This window comes from Eleutherodactylus coqui, chromosome 10, assembly GCF_035609145.1.
Source record: "Eleutherodactylus coqui strain aEleCoq1 chromosome 10, aEleCoq1.hap1, whole genome shotgun sequence".
Taxonomy (NCBI): domain Eukaryota; kingdom Metazoa; phylum Chordata; class Amphibia; order Anura; family Eleutherodactylidae; genus Eleutherodactylus; species Eleutherodactylus coqui.
This window is the reverse complement of record NC_089846.1, coordinates 58,200,972-58,223,167: the sequence shown is the minus strand read 5'-3', so window position 1 is coordinate 58,223,167 and position 22,196 is coordinate 58,200,972. Positions and strand designations below refer to the sequence as shown.

The following is a 22,196-nucleotide window of genomic DNA, read 5'->3' as shown; positions in this document are numbered from 1 at the left end:
CTGTTAATCTATAGATATTATGAAAAATGTGGCTAGAGAAAATATTAGTAAAGAGTTTTTTGAAGGTAAAAAGTTTGACTTTACTTTCTTGAGCTGATTGGCGGGATTCCAAAATGGTGGATCCCCAATTGGTGACCTATCCCCACCCAGGTCACCCCTTTAAAATATTATTATTTTTGTACATGGGCCCAACTGATTGAGATGGTTTTTACAGTTTCTTAAGCTATTTAATGTTGTTAATTTGCAAAAGAAATACAAGTATTTCCTTTATTTCTTGCCTTTAGATCTAAGGGCTCACTTACACAGACCTATGCAGTTTCAGTCTGTGAAGTACGTGGTGTTTTCACAGACCAAAAATGATCACATTTCTGTGTATTTGCTCCTTGCTGTGGTTTTTTTTCATTTTGTGGCTCTATTTACTGCAATTTTCACATGCGCAAGAAAAACCTCAAGAGGAACCAATAGATGTTTCCTGCCTTCTTGTGTAAATATGCAGTCTATATGCATGTATCGTGTATTTACTGCATATTTGTAAAGCTCCCATAGACAAGCATGGGCGAATTTGGTCCAAAAACCTTTTTTTAACCTGTGAAGAAGAAAAAAAAAAAAGAGCATGTTTCCATACCCCAATGCGAGTCTATGGGGTTTATGCTGTCGGTATTACATGTGTATTTAGTAGAGATGAGCGAGCATACTCGTCCGAGCTTGATGCTCGTTTGAGTATTAGGGTGCTCGAGATGCTCGTTACTCGAGATGAGCACCACGCAGTACTCGTCTCGATTAAACGAGCACTGACTATTGAATTCAATGGAGCCGGCAATACAGCCGGCTCCATTGAAAGCAATGGGCTGCCGGCGATCGCGGGATGAATTGTCGGGAAGGGGTTAAATATATAAGCCCTTCCCTGCAATTCATCCAGAAATGTGTAAAAATAAAAAAAAAATATACTCACCTTGTCCCGGCAGAACGATGTTAGCCCATTGAATTCAATGGAGCCGGCAATACAGCCGGCTCCATTGAAAGCAATGGGCTGCCGGCGATTGCGGGATGAATTGTCGGGAAGGGGTTAAATATATAAGCCCTTCCCTGCAATTCATCCAGAAATGTGTAAAAATGAAAAAATATATATATACTCACCTGGTCCCGGCAGACGGAGTTCAGCGCGGCCAGCGGCAGTCCTCCTGAACTGCTCTGAACAGCTGTGAGTAGTATTCAGCAGCCGGGGATTTAAAATCCCCGCCTGCTGAATGAGCTGCCTCTAATTGGTCACAGCCTGACCAATCAGAGGCAGATCTCACTCACACACCCATTCATGAATTCATGAATGGGTGAGTGACTGCTGCCTCTCATCTGATTGGTCCCGCTGAGCCAATGAGGCAGTAGAGCTGTTGCTGCCCGTACCAGTGAAAACCATCACAGCACTGTGCCCGGTAGTATGGGTATCCACACAATGACCACAGTACTGGAAAAGATCTGTCTACATCCCTCTGCCAAGAAAAGGCAACTCACAGAATTCCTCTATTATGGGAATAATATCATATTCCATCTGAATTCACTGTCTGCTCCAGATTGATTATATTGAAGACAGTATGCATGCTTATATATGGGCAGGGAGATTCCTACGTCTATATCAAAGGCAATATATTTCTGGTTTATTATTAACATCACGATACAGATATAGCCAGAGTACACAGTAATAAGTTTGTTAGCGAAATCATCAGAGATTTCTTAGCGTGTTTCATTGCCTGGTCCGAATTATATGAGAAGTCATGTACACAGATCACTGACACATGACACAGTCTGTATTATCTGACAATTAAGCTCTTCTGGATTTATTACAAAGCAGTAGATGTGTATATATAAGTTCCTTTATGTATGATCAGAAATACATGCCCCCTGTAATCATAAAAACTCATGATTGGCTCTAGGTGCCAATGGTTTAACATATGTTAACGCCTCAAGGCGTGTCACTACTAAATACGTAATTCTGTGTACACTCTTCTAGCAGTTTCTATAGGCATAGGGCAGTGTTCCCCAACTCCAGGCCTCAGGGACCTCCAACAGGTCATGTTTTCAGGATTTCCTCAGTGTTGCACAGGTGATGTAATTATTGTCAGTGCCTCAGACATTGCCTCCGGTGTTCTTACCATAGGATATCCTGAAAGCACGACCTGTTGGTGGTCCCTGAGGACTGGAGTTGGGGACCCCTGGCATTGGGGATTAAAAACTGCTATCTCTAGACATTCCTAAGCCAAAGTATGAGCTTGCCTCTACATACCAGTGTACAACATGAACTGAGTTAACCATTTAGATGCTGGTTATCCACTAAGAAGGAAGATATACCAGTATCTAAATATATATATATATATATGCACGTGTTTGCCTAGTCTGATGTGAGAAACATATATTATTAATATAACACAAATGTATGCCCCACAACATAACTCATGATTGGCTTTGTTTGTAACGACTGACACATATTAATGCCTTAAGGTGTAGATTACTACTAAACACGTGATCTAGGAACCAAAACTAGAATAGACTTATTAATATCCCTGCCTGGACCAAGGTTGTCTAAGGAAGGGGTTCCAGGGCTCCCAGACATCTTTTCTGTTGGGAAAGGTGCAGAGGAGTTTCTAACAACATCTTGCCTGCACATACTAAGTATAATATTGAGTACGTTAACCACTAAGCTGCCAGCTATTTACTAAGAAGGTAGATATACAATATATATATATATATATATATATATATATATATATATATATATATATATATATATATATATATATATATATATATATATATATAAAATCTTTATTTGTATAGCGCCAACATATTCCGCAGCGCTTACATAGACAGGGGGAATACAGAAAGACAAAATACAAACATTACAGAACCACGGTTACATATAGTAATCAGTTGATGGAAACAGTAGGGGTGAGGGTCCTGCTCCAACGAGCTTACATGCTACAAGTAGTGGGATGATACAGAAGGTAAAGGGCTGGAGATGTGCACGGTATGGCGAGGTGGAGAGTGAGGGATTCTATACACAGATAATGGTCAGACATTTAGCCGCGTGACGACAGAATCGGTATGACTGTAGGAGTGGTTTATGATGGCTAGCAGGGATTGCAGTCAGTAGGTCAGGGAGCATGTTATCAGGCGGAGTACAGAGAGGTTTGTCTAGGGAATGCGGTATGCCTCCCTATATATATATATATATATATATATATGTACGTGTTTGCCTAGGATGATGTGAGAATCATATGACAAGATATATATATACAATAGAATACATATATTATTACTATAACAGCTCCAACTACCTAACAATAGCCCTCATTCCGCATGCAAGCAAAATCCTTCTCAAAATCATACAGGAAAGACTGAGACCAGTAGTTGAATCGGTACTCCCTGATGTGCAGGCAGGATTCCAGCGAGGATGCGGCACCTGCGACCATATTGCTAATCAGTGATGGAACATTGATAAAGCTCAAGAATACCAAAAGAACATCTACATGTGCTTCATTGACTACATCAAGGCCTTTGACTATGTTGACCATGACAAGCTATGGCAGGCCCTACAAGAGCTGAGTGTATCGGTACATCTAGTCAAGCTGATAAAATCACTTTATACCAATCAAGAAGCCACTTTGAGAACACAGTATGGGGACACAGATTGGTTTAGGAGGTGTCTGACAGGGCTCCATCCTCTCACCCTTCCTGTTTAACCTATATGCGGAAGTGATCATGTGGAAAATTGACCTAAACAAATTGGAAATCAGGGTGACAATAGATGGATAAAAGATCAACAATGTCCATTATGTGAATGACACAACTCTGCTTACAGAAGCAGGTCTGAAGCAGCTGATATGTAAGATTAAAACTGAAAGTGAAAAAAATGAGCCTCTGCCTGAATTTAAAGAAGAGAAAATTATGACAACTGCAAAAAATGGCCAAATTCACATCAAAATCAACAACGAGATCATAGAATGTGTGCGAGACTTCATCTTTCTTGGCTCAAAAATTGACTAGGCTGGAGAATCTATACCGGAGATAAAACGTAGGATAGCATTGGGGCGAAGTGAGATGCTAAACATGGACAAAATCTGGAAAAGTAGGGATATCGGTATAGCAACTAAACGCAAGATTGTGCAAACCACCGTACTCCCCATAGCCATGTATGGGTGTGAAAGCTGGACTGCAAAAAAAAGTGGATAGGAGGAGGATTGATGCGTTTGAGCTGTGGTGCTGGCGAAAGCTGCTGCGTATACCCTGGATGGCGAGAGTAACAGAGAAGTCCTGAATCGTATAAGACCCGATATATCACTTGAGGGGGAGATGACCGGACTTAGACTCACGTATTTTGGCCATGTAATGTGAGCAGAGTCACTAGAAATACCTATAATGTTTGGACAGATCAGTGGCAAAAGAAGACCCGGCCGCTAAAGAACACGATTGCTTATACTAACAGAGCTGATACTGGTATGGATATCACACAACTGAAAGAAGCAGTGCAAAACCGAAAAACATGGAGGGAGCTCGCCTTAAGGGTCGCAAAGGGTCGTGAACGACTAGCATTAATGTTTACCAAATGAGAAGTATCACACACGCTGTAGACTTTGAATTGTTTACTTTGTGGGGGATATCTCACTACATAACCTCTTGCATTTAAACAGCAATTCTAACTTCACATAGGCGAGTGTGATATCGGACCACGAATCATGGCCTGGTATCACGCTCACCAGTATGGGATTTATCTCAAAACCACCTTGCATCACTTCGGGGAAGTAGTGATCCTCCGCCACTGCTGTCAGCCGTGGAGTTCCTCCCATTGTTTCCAAAGCTTGCATCGCACCGTGTGCACCAACCCGCGGTGCGATGCTGCCGCAAGCCCATATTAGTGCAATATTTGTGCGTCTCGCAACGCACAAATCTCGCGTGATTTTCTCAGTTGTATGAAAACAGCCTGAGCGCGGACACCCACTGGCGTTTTTTTTCTCCATTGGGCTGTGAGAGCAAGTGAAAACTCTCGCTTCGCAGTGCAAGAAAAAAAACGGGATGATGCCGGGATATCGCCAGTCTTTTCAATGGGGCCAGCGGCAGCAGCGCTAGCCCCATTGAAAAGATATGGAAAATACCGCGGACTTCTGCCACAGCTGTCACAGCTGTGGCAGAAGTGCAGCATGCTATCCCATGGCTTTCAATGGGATCGGCGCTGCTGCCGGTCCCATTGAAAGTAGTGGTTTTTTAGCTGTTATTGGCTGAGCGCTCAGCCAATCAGCACAGCCCTTTCAGGAGGTGGGGATTTTTAAATCCCCGCCTGCTGAAAGTGCTGGATAGCAGTGTCGGGGAGCCAGCCAGAGGACGCGTGTGAGTGGCGGAGAGGTGAGTACTTTTTTAAATACTTTTTTTTACCACTTATTGATGATTTTCAGGGAAGGGCTTATATTTCAAGCCCTTCCCCGAAAATCATACTGCAGGGTTTGCCAAAAACCACTGCTTTCAATGCGACCAGGAGCAGCGCCGATCCCATTGAAAGCAATGGGATACCATGCTGCACTTCTGGCACAGCTGTGAAAGCTGTGGCAGAAGTCCACGGTATTCTCCATATCTTTTCAATGGGGGTAGCGCTGCTGCCGCTGGCCCCCTTGAAAAGACTGGCAATATCCCGGTCTCATTCCGGCGTCTTTCTTGCGCTGCAAGGCGAGTGTTTTCACTCGCAGCACAAGAGAGAAAATATCGTCAATGGGTGTCTAGCCTGAAACAGAAGAGCTTGGAGACATCACTCGGGTATTGCTTATTGTTTTCTTCTCAGATGCATTGAATAATATTAGGCATACCCGATTGATGGCTATGGTACCCCTTGAGTGTCCACTAAATTCTGGGATAACTGTAACACACTTTTGCGCTGTTTCATCAGTTCTGGTCATCAGGTGATACGATTTAAGTCTTTGTATTGTAACATATGTTTGATGGACAGTACAATCCTAATGTGAAGAGCCCCTTCTAGTGACTTCGCCGGGCGCTGCTGTGCCATGCTCCCTCATGCTAAGCCCTCATATTTTGGAAGAAAAAATGCAAATGGAATTTTTTAAACAGCAAAAGCTGTTTTTTCACATAAAAAGCTGCTGTCGCCATAACAAAAGTGACTATTTTCTGCAGGAAGTCAGTCCATAAGATCCCCCACATTTTATTCACTTTGCCTCATATAACTCCTAATAAGGAGGCCATTATGATTAATGACCGCAGACTTCCTACAGACGGTTATGAGTAAGCAGCGGCTGTTAAATGGCACTCTCCCTCAGGTGCGCATGCGCAGACGTCACCACAGTCGGGTGAATCACGTGATTCGTAGCGGTCAGCTGACTGCGGCCGGGTCATGTGACGGGGTAACTTCTGTTTGTCAGTCTGCTGGAAACGTCCGATGCGGAAGGTGATGTCTGCTGAGCCCGCGTCGGTATAGAGGAACCATGGAGGACACTACAGCCGGCTGCCGCCTTACCATGGCCCTACTGGTGATGTGCCTGCTGAGTCTGGGCAGCGGTGCCCCCCTCGCCCAGGTAATACGGGAGCAACATTCTCACCTGGCTGGAAGGGGAGTTCCTGCTTATCGTCATAGGAACATAGGATGCAATTGTTTACATGATCATTCCGTCCCACGGAGCTGGCAGAGCATCGCCTGCAGTGCTTGTAGCAAACCTCCGCTGCAGCCTCTGAGGATGGTGTTTTCCATTCACTGTCAGCAAGCAAAGTTCTTGAAAAGCGAATTAAAGGGCTTGTCCGGGTGCGGATGATTTTTTAAATCTTTTTTAAGCACGAGTGCAACTTTGTTAAAATAATTTAAGCAGCTGCACCCGCCTGTTCGCCCCCTTCCTGATGCAGCACTGCAGCTCCCCTGCTTCTCCAAGTTTTTGTTTATGAGCGGCTCCCACCGCACCGGTGTATGCATTTCCACGCAGCAGCAATCAAGGCCATTCTCCTGGTATTGTGGCTCCTGGCATTTGCAGGGTGATGTCAGGAGAGTGGTGCAGCTGGTAGCTGCTTGTTAGCACAGGCCTGCAGGACTGCGCGAACTGCAGCGCTGGATGACTGCGGCCGCTTTTATTATTTTAGAACGGTTGCATGCATGTTTAAAAAAATTGTCGCACGTGAACGACGCATTCAGGGCGTTTTACACAAGTGGAGTTATTCCACCTGGATGCACCACAAACTGTGGATTTTGATGCGGAATTGCAGGCTGGGATGGAAGTCAGAACAACACCAGAATATTCAGCCGCCTGCAGAAATTGTTCCAAAATCCATTCTGCTGGCAATTGTGCCAACCCACAGAAGATACTGCAGCACCCTGTGGAACGTTCTGCCCGTGTGAAGCCTTAGGCTGTGTCCATGCGGGATGGGTTAGGCAGAATGTCTGCTGCGGACGTTCTGCACCGGAATGACTTGCATCAATTACTGCGCATTTGGTGTGGAGTTCTCCCCGTCGCCCCAGGAGCTGGAGGCTGCAGCAGAAATCCAATGCTATAATTGACATTCTGCAGATTTAAAATCCGCACTGCATCCCAATTTCCACACGTTTTTTGTGCAAATTTTTATTTATTTATTTTTTTGCAGTGTGTGAACGAGATTTTGAAAATCTCATCCATTTTACTGCTAATGTTAATAGCAATACTCCATATAGGAAAAATTGGTAGCAAATCTGCCTTGGGTGGACATGGCCTTGAAGGACACTGCTGTGGGGCGGGCATTACTGCAGTGCCGGAATTTCTCCTATAGCAAAAGAAGGATTACAATAACGATCTAGCAAGCTTTTCATTACCTAAAGTTATCTGCTGTATATCGCTCCACATCTGCTGTGATGGAACCTCCAGATCGTGCAAACTTGTAGGTTGTGGAAGTTGGTGTTCCAGATGGTCCCATATATGTTCTGTTGGTGATACATCTGGCGCCTGGGCAGCCATGGAAGTGTGGCAGTATTGTGGAGACATCCCTGTGACCCCCTTGTGTGCGGCCGGGCATTATCCTGCTGGAAGCCGCCAGGAACACATGTGGCTGCGGGATGTCCTGAACATGTCACTGAGCTGTCATTGTCCCTCGTACCACCACTAGGGGTGACTGACTGTTATATGCGATGGACCTCAGACCATCACACCAGCAGGGGGCAGTATGCCGCTCCACAGCAAAGACAGGATTGAGGCGCTCAATCAGCGCCCAAACTAAACCTGGATTTGTCGCCAAACACAACCTGGTTCCATTTTATTGCATCTTAGAGGCATCTAGTGGTCAACAAGCTCTATACAAGTGGAAGAAGAGGTCACTTCATACAAGGAGCCTCCGAGAGACTTTTATAGGCCAAGGGGGAGGGGGGGGGGGGACAACTTTTATGGGTACAGGTGGCAAGACCGTTCATCTAATCACCACAACTCTCATCATTTGTATATCTGCCTGAGATGGAACTGCTCCTTCACTCTGGTGAGAAATAAAAAATTTTTTCGCAATGTGAAAGCAAGTGAAAACGCATGATTATGAAGCCAATGATTTTTCAAGGGTTTCATTCTCATTTTGCGATGTTGTCACTCCTGTGATGCTGCGTGAAAAGAAAATTTCAGCATCTCCTTTCTTTTTACAACATCGCCCATGCTTTTCAGTGAGTCCGGCGGCAGCAATGAAACCAATGTGAGAACATTGCGATCCCCTGCTGCGGCTGTGATAGCTGCGGCAGGGGATTCCTTCAGCCCCGCAGGAATGCAAGGCTGTCGCATCAAGGTGTTTCCACATGTTTACCATGGGGCCAGCGGCCATTGGTAGAGATCCCGATCCCCTGCTGTGGCTGTGATGAAGGGAACCCCCGCAGGCATGTGCAGCTGTTCCACATAAAGTCTCGCATCCAGGGGTTTTGAGAAGGATTACGAGGGCGATACCGGGCCGTGATTCACTGGCGAGGGCAATATTGGTCAGTAATTCACGGCCCTATATCGCCCTCGCAATCCTTCTGAAAACCCCTGGATGCAAGACGTTTACGTGGAAACAGCTGCACATCCCTGCCCGATATCACCCTCGCCAGTGTGAAGGACCTTCACACTGCATGCTGAGTTTTGCACCAAAACGACAACTTCTAGGGGCTTGATTTATGTTTTTTGTAGTATATTTAAGCAGTTCTCTAGTAAGGTGATAAAAAGATGCACTTTATTGTCTGCAGTTGCTTATTAGTGTGTAAGCGGGCAGCCTTGCCCAACAGTAGGGTGTGCCCGGGCACAGCCATGAATAACTTGCATGAACGTTGGTATTTCCACAGTGATCTGCAAGCTGCGGCTGCTGTAGCTTCTCGGTGACCAGAAGGCTGAATCCTGCAGATCATCAAGGGTTAATACTTAGGGAGATGTGATTGCACCATGTCTGCAGTGACTGTTAGATGCAGCGATAGGGTCTGATCATCTGATAGACATGGCATTATCTGCTCATCCATCTTGTATAACGAAGACTTGCACAACCGGACGAACCGGTCTATCTGCGGCTTCTCCTCTTCCTGTAGGGTGCCAGTCACAGTGTTCACCAAGAATATGCCCTCAGTATGGTGCCAGGCTGCTTCCTCCTGTGGCAGAGTGCTCAATGTGTACTACAGAGCAAAGATGAGCGGTGCCCGCATGACGCCACTCATCTCTGCTGCTGTGAATGCAGGGGTTATGAGAATGGTACTAACGCACTTCACATCTCCAGTTAGGATCTGCTCACATCTGCGTTGGAGTTTCTGTTCCTTCATGGCAGCAAGTAAAATGGAATTGCTTCAGGGAACGGATTCATACTATGACGGAACTAAATGGCGCTGGACGCAGCACGTTCTGTCTCTTGGTCTTCCCTCAGAACGCCTGGTCCGTTGTTTTTAATGCGACTGTAAAAGACATGGCGTGGCACTCGCACGCTCTTAAGGGCTTCTTCACATGATCGTATCTGTGCACGTTTTTACACGTGTAAAATATTCGCACGTTAAATATAGAGAATAGAGCCCATTGATTTTAATGGTTCTGTTCTCATGAGCGCATTTCGCGTGCACAGAAAAAAAGTAGGACCTGCTCTATTTTCCTGCATAGGAGTCTTTAGAAGGTGCGTGAATACGCGAGGGGAAACGTAAAACACTGCGCAAAACCGCTGGGAAAGGAACCTTATTATTAGTCTAAATACCCGTTTAATCCAATGAAAGGCTGTGCCACGCCCGTGTGAACTGGCTATGTGTGCGCAAATGGTACAAGTACTATGCGCAAATGTTAGTTAGCTTAACTATTATTTGCGCATATGGTCATCTGAATAAACACTTAGGCCAGCTTCACACAGGCGCTAAAATCACGCAAGATTTGTGCATTTCGAGACCCTCAAATATGAACTTCATTCTTTTGAATGGGTTCATACACATGAGCGATGTTTCCTTTCATGGCACCGTGATGCGATGCTATGCAGGAAACCTATCGCATCATGTTCTCTTATGCTGCGTGCTCTCACAGCGCCCATTGTCTTCTACGGGGCCGGCGGCGGCAGCGCACCACGTGCTGGGTGCACGCGAGGCGAGGTCTCCCATTGAAAACAATGGGAGAAACTCCGTCAACCTGTCATCTGCGGCGGAGGATCCCTTCATCCCCGAAAGTGATGCAAGGCTGTTTTTACATGGAAACTCCTCACGTCCTCGGGGGATTCGCATGGTTGGCGAGCGCGATATGGCCACAACACGCCCACCTGTGTGAAGTTGGCCTTAGGCTGTGTTCCTGCAGCGGATCTCGCTACAGATGTGACACGTAATGGACGTACGGTCAAGTTTTTTCTGGAGGTGGATTTCAAATCTGCACTGTGAAAAAGTGATATATCAACCCTTAGGCCTCTTTCACACGTGCAAGGGTGATAACACTGCGAGAAACTTGTGGCGATAGCGCAGCTATGCGTTTTTTTAAAATTAAATTTAAAAACGCTTTTTTTTCTTTTTCTTTTACTGTGAAAGTCAGTAGGAGTTTCTAATGTTAAAAATGTATAGCAAAGCACAAATTGCATCTTCGTGCTTTGCTATGCGTTAAATAAGGAGGCTCCATAGGGAAACATGAAAGATAAAAAAAATTAAAATCACAGAAAGAGCGTGCTGCGATTTCTTCCCCCCCCCCCCCCTCACATCAGTGAACACTTCACTGATGTGAAGTGACCCCTTGAAGAGCATGGGTTTCGCAAACCAAGATGGCGGCGCCACTTCTCTGAATACCTGATGTACGCTGTATTGGTATGCATCGGTAGTAAGGCGCTGCGCTGACTGCGAAGTGCCTTAGACTGACGCATACTAGTGCATCAGGTAGGCAGAGAAGCAATGCGTCCATCTTTGTGTAGGACGGAGGTCACTTTAATCTGGTATCCAAGTCTGGAAATCCATATGTAGATTTCTCCCATTGAAATGTATTAAATTCGCGTTCGGATATGCAGGTACTACAAGCGCAAATTCACGAACTTTGAGTCCAAATCCATGCAAAATAATCCAATGCAGATTCCGCTCGTGCGCAAACACTGAGGAGTACCTCAAGTAATGAGACCACCTAGATTTAACAGCACTCCAACCAGGTAGGGAAGGGGTACGTGCCAGTCACATGACTGCAGCCTATACATTTTAGGTATTCCTTTCTGTTTGTCTGATAATCCGGCACTTTACAGATCCCATTGATGTCAGATTAAAGGAATGTTTTATATGTATTGGTCTTTCTTCTCTTTTTTTTCTACCCATAGGTGACCCCGGTCATCACAATGGAGCAATTACTATGGGTCAGCGGGCGAACGATTGGGCAGGTGGACACGTTTCGTATCCCTCTGATTACCTACACCCCTCGGGGGCATCTTCTTGCATTTTCTGAAGCCCGGAAATATTCTGCCTCTGATTTGGGGGCAAAGTTCATTGCCACTCGGCGCTCATATGATGGAGGTAAGGCGGGAGTACATACTGGTGATGGGGGTATGTTGGAGGTATACACATTGGCACCTCTGGCAGGCTCACATGTGTGATCGGGGGGGGTTTGAGCTGTGGTTAAACGCAACTGGAAAACGACACGTGGCTTTTGGTGCAGCAAAAACCACAACCTTATTGACTAATCGCAGGTGGCTTTTCAGTGGCCGTTTTGAATGTGGCTTTAGCAGCAGCTCTAGCCCCCTGGGGTGCATTTGGGCCCCTTGGGGTGCATTCACACCTTGCTGATCTGCTGCAGTTTGGTGTAGATTCTGGTGCAGATCTGCAGCACATTTCACTCCAGCTTGAATTCTATTGAAAGGGACACTACAGATCTGCACAAAAGTGGGCCACAAAAGCTGCTGCGAATTCACGTCATGTGACCACACGCTTAGGGCTTATTCAGGAGGGCGTAATTCTGACCCATTACAGTACGTGTGTCAAGGCCCGTAGGCTGAACCCAGTCTGCCACGTCACTTTGTGGTCCCAAAGCAGAAGGACCAGCTCTCCACTTTCCCCGGAGGACTCAGCCAGTGCTTGGCAGAGGGGGCAGCACCAGCACAGGGAGCGGGTGCCATCTTGGAATCTAAGCTCCGGTGCACCTCCACACTGCTATGTTCAGCAACTCGCAGGTGGTGGCACAGTTCTGCCAGCCCTACCCAGGCACCCTAGCCACCCTCCAAGATAGAAGCTCGGTGCTAAACTGGTGCAAGGGGAGAAACCCCATCATAGTGCATAGAGCTCCACAGCCATGTAACGGAGTAGTTACATTTAGGGCTCATTCACACCGGGGGAAGCATTTTCGCAGACTGAAGTATTTGGACCTTCCTGAGTATTTTTACTTTTTTTTTTGCTTTGCATTCGTATTCATTGCATTTTTCACGTGCGCAAGAAGCTCCCATAGACTTCTCCTGCATTCATGCGTGAATATGCGTGGATCATGCGTAATACATTGCATATTTACGCAGTCCCATTGACTTTATTGGTTAATTTTGGTCTATAGTAGGGACCATAATAGGACATGCTGTGAATTTAAGAAAAAAACTTCCCATACGAGAAAAAAACACGTCTGTTTACACCAATGCAAATCAATGGTGTTTAAGCTGTCTGTATTATGTGTGTAAAAGATGGATACGTAATACAAAGCGCCCGTGTAAATGAACGCTTATAGATGGCCATTTGAAGGCAACCATTGTGCTAATGCATGTGGCCCTCAGTGGATTTTGTCTATGCAGATATTTAACTTTTTTTTTTTTTTTTTGTCTTACGTGGAGATTTGCAGCATGTCTCATTCTGGTCCGATGCTAAACAATGGGCCTTATTCATTTCTTTATTTTTTTTGTGCGTGAGAAAAACTGATTACACATGGTGGTAGGACTCTGCACATATGGATGACACACGGACATGCACACAATTTATGATGAATCTATTTTTTACTAATTGATATCAGAGACGCTCATCTGAATAAGGACTTTCAGGCCTGGACTGTCTTCATTGTTTGGTGGCAGCATGTCGCCATCTAGTGGCAAATGAGGATCACAGCAGAAGTAAAGAGGAAGTAAAACTGGAAAGGACTTCTTGCCCCGAGACTTCCCCGGTTTCATGAGTAATAATAACTTCTGTCCGGATTTATTTTTAACACTGAAGATGTTTTATCTAGCGACCTCTGTAGGGGAAATGTATCATTACACGCTGACCATTTAAAGGAAACCTGGCAGCAGTCTTCTAAGTTGGCCGGCCACCAGGTAGCGGGTTATAGTGACACTTTTAGCGTCACTATACTGAAGTGTCTCATACTGTCTCACGTTACCCATACTGATCGATTTTAGTGTTTTAACAAATCTTACCTTTGAAACTTGGCAGGGCTGATATGCAGACCAGTCTGTTGAAGCTCATGTATATTGATATATGCAAACTCCCACTGCCAGATGTTGATTGGCAATGCTGATCCGCAGTAACACAGAAGGACTTGCTAGTCAACCTCTGGTGGGAGGAGAGTGCATATGACTGTAAATGAGCTTTGTTGTACTTCTCTCCAGTCTGGCCCTGTAAAGTTTCAAAGCCACTAAACCGATCAGTATAAATGACAGAACACAGAAATCGGTGTCTGTCACTAGAATGTGCTGCCCGCAGCTTGGGGAACCTGACATGTTGCCTTTAAAGGAATGGCCAACCTTGTAATGCATGGATTGGACAAGTCTGCCGGAGCGGTGGCATTTCTTACATAGTAGCTTTGCATTTTGGCTTATGGAGGGGGTGTCCTGAGCAGAACACCCCCTTTATGATGTCAGTAAAGGGGTGTCCCAGGACATCTACAACTGATGACCTATCCTCATGTTAGGTCATCTATAGTTGAACTGCGAGTGTCTGTTGCAGATGTCATCATCCGTGGTCAGGGCTGAAACTTGGAAATCAATGGAAAAGATGCCTCCTATTACACTTTCAACCCTGACTGCAGTGAGGAGCTGGAGGTGTAACGGAAGGTATCAGTCCCATTGATTTCAGTGGGAGTGACGTCCCCTATTACACTTCTGGCTCTGATCACCGATGATGGCATCTGGCCTGCTGCACTGAGAGCGGGCAAGATGTTCAGCTCATCAGTATGGATTTCTAGCGGTGGATCACTATTGATGATCTATCCTCAAGATGGGGCATAAATGGTAAAAGCCTGAAGTACCAATTTAATCAAATGGGCCACATTGCTACATTATTCCCTGATCTATATATTGATATGGAAATGTGTCTGACGTCTGCCACTCTTTGTCTGCAGGTTACACCTGGGGTCCAACCGCCTTCATTGTGGATGATGGGATTGCTCCAGATGGACTCAATCTTGGCGCTGTGGTAGTGGATGATGAGGCTAAGAATATATTCTTGATATACACATTGTGCGCTCATTACCACCAGTGCGGAGTCTCCAGCGTCATGGTGACCAACAGCTCTGATGATGGGGTTACCTGGAGTATTCCAAAGAACATCTCCCTTGAGATTGGCACCAAAATGTTTGCCCCCGGTCCAGGATATGGAATCCAGGTAAGATGGTGGATGGAGTCTGTTCTGATGCTAATCCAGACATATCTTATAAACATTACTAAAAGTGTTTTTCTGGAACTAAGATTTTGATGACCCATCCTCAGGATAGGTGACCAATATCGGTGAAGGTCTGACACTCGGGACCCCCACCAATCAGCTATTTGAAGTGTTTGCGGCACACTACATACTAGGCGCAGCGCCACACATTTTGTAGTGGCTGTGTTTGGTATAGAAGTTCAGTCCCATTCACTTTAAATGGGACTAAATTGCTTGTAGGCTATGTGACTGATGAACGTGACCTCAAAGGTCTGAGAAGAGGCCGCAGCGCTCGCCTAAGTTCTCCTGCCTCGTCAGGCAGAAATCTGGAGTGGAGGACCCCCACCGATTTGATGTTGATGGTCTATCCTGAGGGTGGAAAATTATCTTCGTCCCGGAGAAGCCCTTTAAAAGAATTGTTTGGGATAAGAAAGATAAGGTCTGCGGTTTTCCGGAAACTGACCCAAATGTATTATTTTTTTTCTTATTCAACGCAGAAAAAAATTGCACCCATGAAGGGGCGCCTCATTGTCTGCGGCCATGGATCGCTGGATGAGGATGGGATCTTCTGCATTTTAAGTGATGACCATGGGAGCAGCTGGAAAAGGGGAGGGAAATTGGAGGGGCTACCATTCAAGCAACAGAAGCGACTGGGGGACTTCAGCCCAGATGAGTGTCAGGTGACCCGCTTGGAGCAGTTCGCTTGGTCCTACCCACAATTCTCTCTGCTTCTTATAACTGTGTTCTCTTCACTTCTTTACAGCCCTACGAACTTCCAGATGGCACTGTGGTCATTAATGCCCGGAACCAGTACTTCTATCACTGCCACTGCCGCATTGTGGCCTTCTCCACAGACGGCTGTGACACACTTCCACTGGAAAGTGTCCGTTTTGATGAGGGCTTACCAGACCCAGCCGTGGCAGCCGGCGCTTTATATAAAGGCGGCATCACTTACTTTGTCAACCCAGCCAACCAGACACAGAGTAAGATCTTCTCTCGCCATGTTTGAATAGATGTCTAAGGATTTTCGGGGTATATATGGGGCAAAACAGGGTGTAGCCTCACTGCTGTCTAGTGTAGGCCATAGCCTGAGCACCGCAACATACATGTCTGTAAACATCTGCAGGCATATAGAGGATATAATGAGATGGTTGCATCCATTAGCATATTGGAGGGTGTTGGCGCCCACACCAATATGCCGCCCTTAAACTTGCTCTATCGCTGTCTAACTTAATAGCTGTCTCCTTTGCCAACTGGACTTGGTGGAAACTCCTTAATATTGTGAGCCTAATGCAATGAATATGGTTTCCAAAGTAATGAGATGTCTCAGAATCTGCCTAACACCCTACTTTCATAGTAGAGAGGCGGCCATTATCACCTAAGCTTCATTTTTTGCTTAAAGGCTATGTCTAACTTCACAGCTTATTGTTTATTGCCCCAATAAACCTAAAGCTAAGCATCTTTGCTTAATTAATGGCTGCTAATACGCCTTTTTACTGTGGTCACTAACAGGCTTTAGGACTGGGTCCCCACAGGACCGAAATCTTGCAGAATGTCTGCAATAGGACCACACGGAAAATCCGTGAGATTCCGCAGCGTAAAGGGTGCTTCAGATGGCACGGGTTTGAAGCAGCTTGTCCGCTTATATTCCACCATGGAAGTCTCTCCGCATAGAGAGAAGAGAGTCCGCAGCGGAAACGGCGATCCAGTTGAGATCTCGCGGATATGAATTCCGCTAGACATTTCAGTTTCCATGCAGCTTGTCCACAACGCGTGGACAAGAGTTTTGCAAATGAGTTGCAAAGCTCAATTAAGTTGAAGACCCCCATTTTTCATCAATATAGCTGTGTGAGGGCTCATTTTTTGCGGGACATCTTGCGGTTAATTTTTTTTTTTTTTTTAGCCTGCTTAGAGGATTTGAGCTTGCAATTGTTTGACCACCTATACCATGTACTGCAGTACTTCAGTACTTTTATACCAGCATCGTTTTAAGACAGACAACAGACCTGTCTTAATGGGCTGAAATGCATGACTGCCCTGGGGGGGCTTCAGAATTCCAATCGGTGCATTTAAATTCCACTGTCAAAATTGACAGCAGCATTTAAAGGGTTAACAGCTGTGTTCAGTGTGAATGCTGATCATGGCTATTGCTGTCTGGTGTTCGCTGTCGAAGACGGCTTACACTGGCTCACCCAGTATGTACATATACAGGTATGGAGGGGTTAAGTAAGGCCTGTTGCAAAGTCACTTGATTTTTCATTTCTTTTGCATCAGGAATTACAAATTCTGAAGGCAGACATACCTTTTGAAGGGAATGTGTCCTCAGAAAGTGACCTACTGTATAAATCAAATTTTTATGTTAAATCCTTTTTAAGATTTTTTTTGTGATAATATTCAATGTCACGATCTATATAAAAAAAAAAAAATTAATTAAAAGTCCCTACAATCTTGCAGTTCTCGCACTGACCACTAAGCTTAATAGTGTGACACTTCCTGTTCTGTAGAGAGAACTTCTTCACAGTCATCTCATTATCATCACAGGAGGATTACAATGAAAGGTAACCCCTATATATGGATAGTACAGGATCCACTATGTACTGTAGGTGATGGTCACAGCTCACCTCTTCCTGCTCCCTCTGCACATGGCACAGAGCATGCCCACAACCCTCTCTCATAGTAGTCAGTGGCTAGCCTCCTGTTCTGTAGATATCACTTCTTGGGAGTTATCTCATTACATACGGTGCATCACAGGCAGGATTATATTGAAAGGTGACACCTATATATAGATGGCACTGGATTCACCATTCACAATGGGTGATGGTCACAGTTTACCCCCTTCCCTGCATGGGTCACAGAGCATGCCCACAATATTCTGCCATGGAGGTTAATGGGCCGCCTCCTGTCCATTGTGTTTTAAGGCCCATGAGGCTGCTGTAGAGCAATTAGCTCTTAATTCTGTTAATTGCAGCTCAGGTGAGATGGCTGTCCCCATAATCGTGTACAGACTGTAGAATAAAAAAAATCTGAGAATGAAAAGATTAAAAAAATAAATGTTTCACTGGTTTTAATTAGTAGAAAAAAAAATCTGGGTGATTGCTTTCCCTTTAAATGCCTCCTGTCCCTTCTCTCTCCACTCTTCAGGAGTCAACCTCACTCTACGTTGGAGTTTCAACTCTGGGGACTCTTGGGAGCAGAAGTCCTTCCAAATCTGGCCAGGACCTAGCGGCTACTCTTGCCTCACCACCCTGTCCCATCACATGGAGGACAACGAGAACATCTATATCATCTATGAGAAAGGAAGAAAAGAGATCACAGAATCCATCTCTCTAGTGAAAGTCAACCTGTACGGGAACATCTGAGCCCCCCTCCGAGGACACACAATGCTAATATATGAATGTACATGTAATAAGACTCCTCTTTGTACACTCCACATCGCCTCACGCATATTCTCCCTTTATATTAAAGGGATTGTCCACTTTAAATAACCACTTTCAATATGGCCTATTTTCACATATTAGATGGGGAACAACTTTTGGGACCTCCATTGAACTAGTCAGACCTCTTACAAAGATGGCTTCCTCACATGGACATCCATTATGGATGATGAGTTAGATCTCCAAGAAGTTTCCCTCCCTTTAGTCTTTTATGACTTTTAAGTAAATTGCTGGACACATACCCACAGATCACGAGAATCGGGTTGTTGGGTCACTGTTCTTGATGCCCAATTGAGGAAGACTGTTTGGAAGACCCCCTTGAATTGGCTCAAACTGTGGTCTCCTGTTTACTGGATTTGGACAACTTACCCCCCCAAAACCATATTGCCACTTTTCTTCATAATCTACCCTGTTCTCCCATACCAGCTCTTTAATCCCGCTCCCTGCGCTGGGAGTCTGTCACCGGACTGTCAATAAAGTCCGATTCCCAGCACCAAGAGTCGGATCTAAGAACTACCCTTATGGGGGTGCAGGAGTGAGTATTAAGAAAGAAAAATGGCGATGGTCAGCGGGACCCCGGCTGTAGAGCTATGGAGTCAGCCTCACTGCCTTTAGAATACGACAGGGTCTCTTTAAAGATTGAAGTTCGATGTGGTCACACTTTTATTTCCAATCTTCGCATTTTCAGGGAAATCAATGACTTTATAAAATATTTGCAATAATTGGAGGAATTCACAGAAGTTTTATATTGATGTAGCAGAGCTGAGTTTGTCATAGCACCACCTATTGAGATTTTGCATAGGACTGCAAGTATATGCTACTACATTATTATGACTCTAAGGAATGAATGAGATCTGCTTGTCGTTTGGTCTAACAGAGTGGGCTCTGCTACATCTGTATAGTGAGTAATTTAAAATACGGTGGATGGGCTCTTTTTGCCTTATATTTGTGTATATTTTTGTACAGGGTAATAGATATTTACCTGAAAATGCCATTCAGGACTCCCAGTCTGAAACGCATGCTGGTCTCCAGCCCTTATCTCTGCAGCTTTTGCAGGACTACAACTCCCAGCATGCAGGTGCTGTAGGTTTTGAACAGAGACTGCTGATTTTTAATGGGAAATGCTAATTGAATATTTACTGGTTGTGCGTTGGAGAATCTTGTGAACACAAAGTGAGTGGATTGCTACTTGAAACCGAAACTGGACGTAAATTTGTAATTATTAAATTATTTTGGAATTTATTTCGTGTTTTGGGTTTTTTCCTCACTCTGGCTAACGCTGCTTCTAGGTGGTCTTAGATAAATGGCCATTGTTTTGTGTGCTGTGGGATTGAGGCTTGAAGGTGAATTTACAGAACAGTCTTGATCTCACAGTTGAAAATCTTTGCTTTCTGTTACATATAATTGACAGAAGTCACATGACCTCTGGATCAGGACATGCTACTCCAATCACATACCCACTGTTCAGTAATCCAGAGGGACTTATCTCTCAGACTATTGAAAGAAAACAAACTATCCAGGTTACCAAAATTCATGTAACTTCATATCTGCTGTTGCAAACATTATTTTTATTACTCCAGTGCATATTTAAAAAAAAAAAAAAAAAAAAAAAAAGCGTGGAGCCACTTTATAAATGGTGACCACTTGAATGTGTGGATCTGTGTCTGCTGCAGACCTGCGGTGGATTTTGTTGCTGTTCAAAATTTGTGGCAAATCTGCCACATATGGACAGCGGTGTAAAAATGCTTTATATTACGCGCGTAATACAAAGTAAACAAAGCCCATTGATTTCAAAGGGTCTTTTCACATATGCATATTTTTTCAAGCTATTTACGGTTGCATTAAAAAAAAAATGCAGCATGTCCTATTTTGGTCCGTGTTACGAGCTGAAATGGACCATTAAAGTCAACTGGCCTGCGTGAATACGCATGATATTCCCGACATACTTGGGCTGAAAATCAATGGGACCTATGTGTTGTGTTTTTTTGCATGTGTGAAAAAATACAACATGTATGCAATGATTCAGTCTATGAATACCCTGCATATTCACAAACCGAAACAGGCATACGCCCATGGGAATGAGGACTTAGACACATGTTGTAGCAAGAAAAGGGGAAAAAAAACTCATAGCAAAAGTCCCTGTGTTCTATAGACTGTTCCTTTTTTAAGGGATTTTCCAGGAAAATACTATTTGTAACTTCTCAAGATGGCTCATTAATAGTTGACCAGCTGGGTCCATTGTCAGGGCCATAATACACAGTGGTTGGAGTGCAAGCTACGGCTTTGACTCCAGTATAGTGACCAGCACTTGTAACTGCAGGCACAGCTCCAGTTATAAGCCCTGGCCAGGATCCTGAGCTGTGGAGCACAGCTGATCATCTAATTGATGACTAAAGATGAGCAAGTACCAAAATGCTCGGGTGCTTATTATTCAAATCGTGCTTTTGATAATCGAATAACTAACCCCATTGAAGTCAAACCCGAGCATTTTTGTATTTGACCCGCTGGGTGCCGAAACTTTTTTTTTTCTCCCCCTCCACCTTAGAAGCTGACCTTTCAGTTAAGTTCAGCTAAGCAGCAAGGTGACCGGATCGGTCTTAGGGTGCATTCAGACGACCGTATATTAGCTGGGTTTTCACGCCCAGCCGATATACGGCGTCCCTCTCTGCAGGGGGAGGAGGCTGGAAGAGCCGGGAGCAGTGCTCTGAGCTGCCGCCCCATCTCCACCCCCAGCACTATTCTCAATGAGGAGAGGCGGGAGGGGGGAGGAGCTAATTCCTGGAATTTAGCCCTGCCCCTGTGTTGCCTCCTCTCATTGCAAATAGTGCAGAGGAGGCGGGAGCTCAGAGCACTGCTCCCGGCTCTTCCAGCCTCCTCCCCCTGCAGAGAGAGACGCCGTATATTGGCTCGGCGTGAAAACCCAGCTGATATACGGTCGTCTGAATGCACCCTTAGGGCTTATTTAGACGACCGTATATTGGCTGGTCTCCCCAGGAATTGGCTTACGGGGACAAACAATCACTGATGCGATTGTTTGTGCCCAAAGACTGGCTTTACGACTCCCTGTTCCAGTGGGGAGATATACCACAGATTGGTAAGCAGATAAATAATAATAATCTTTATTTGTATAGCGCCAACTTATTCCGCAGCGCCTGAACAATCAATTCTGCGTTCATCAGCTGTTTGTTGGTCCTTTAAGGGACCTCACACATGGGTGGAATTATCCTGCATGATGCACTCCAAAACGGCACCCTAATCCACCCTTGTAAATTAAACACCAAAACCTGTAAATCTCAGTGCGGATTCTGATGTGAAATTACTGTTAGAAAAAAGCCATTTATAATTCTGCATCAAAATCTGTATGCAGCTGTGCGGAAGTTGCATTGGCTTGTGGTACGTCCTGCAGACTAATTTCGCCCATGTGGAAGGTCCATGGCACAGCCCAATTGTCAAGCAAACAAGTGTTTGAAAGGGAACACTCAGGCCTGATAATTGGCCCATGTAAAAGGACCATTAGGGTGGCTTCACACGAGCATATTTTTGTGCGTGCATACACTCGCACAAAAACACGCTTCGATTAGAACCAATGCAATCCCCATGGTATGTGCACATGTCCGTGTTTTACAGGTGCATGCCTGTAAAGATAGGACATGCGTGCACCATAGGGAACACAATGGTCTGCCGGAACCCCGTAATTGTTTTTCAGGGAAGAGCTTTACATATAAGCC

At 45.0% G+C, this 22,196-nt stretch overlaps 1 protein-coding gene across 1 annotated transcript; it reads left to right on the top strand.

The window, feature by feature from the left end:
* Nucleotides 1-6,375: 6,375 nt before the first annotated feature.
* On the top strand, nucleotides 6,376-19,710 carry NEU1 (neuraminidase 1). Its single transcript, XM_066581078.1, has 6 exons — nucleotides 6,376-6,566; nucleotides 11,752-11,944; nucleotides 14,736-14,998; nucleotides 15,532-15,714; nucleotides 15,798-16,017; nucleotides 18,176-19,710. Exons 1-6 carry the CDS (start codon nucleotides 6,477-6,479, stop codon nucleotides 18,391-18,393), a joined length of 1,167 nt encoding a protein of 388 aa, XP_066437175.1. The 5' UTR covers nucleotides 6,376-6,476; the 3' UTR covers nucleotides 18,394-19,710.
* The last annotated feature ends 2,486 nt before the right edge of the window (nucleotides 19,711-22,196 follow it).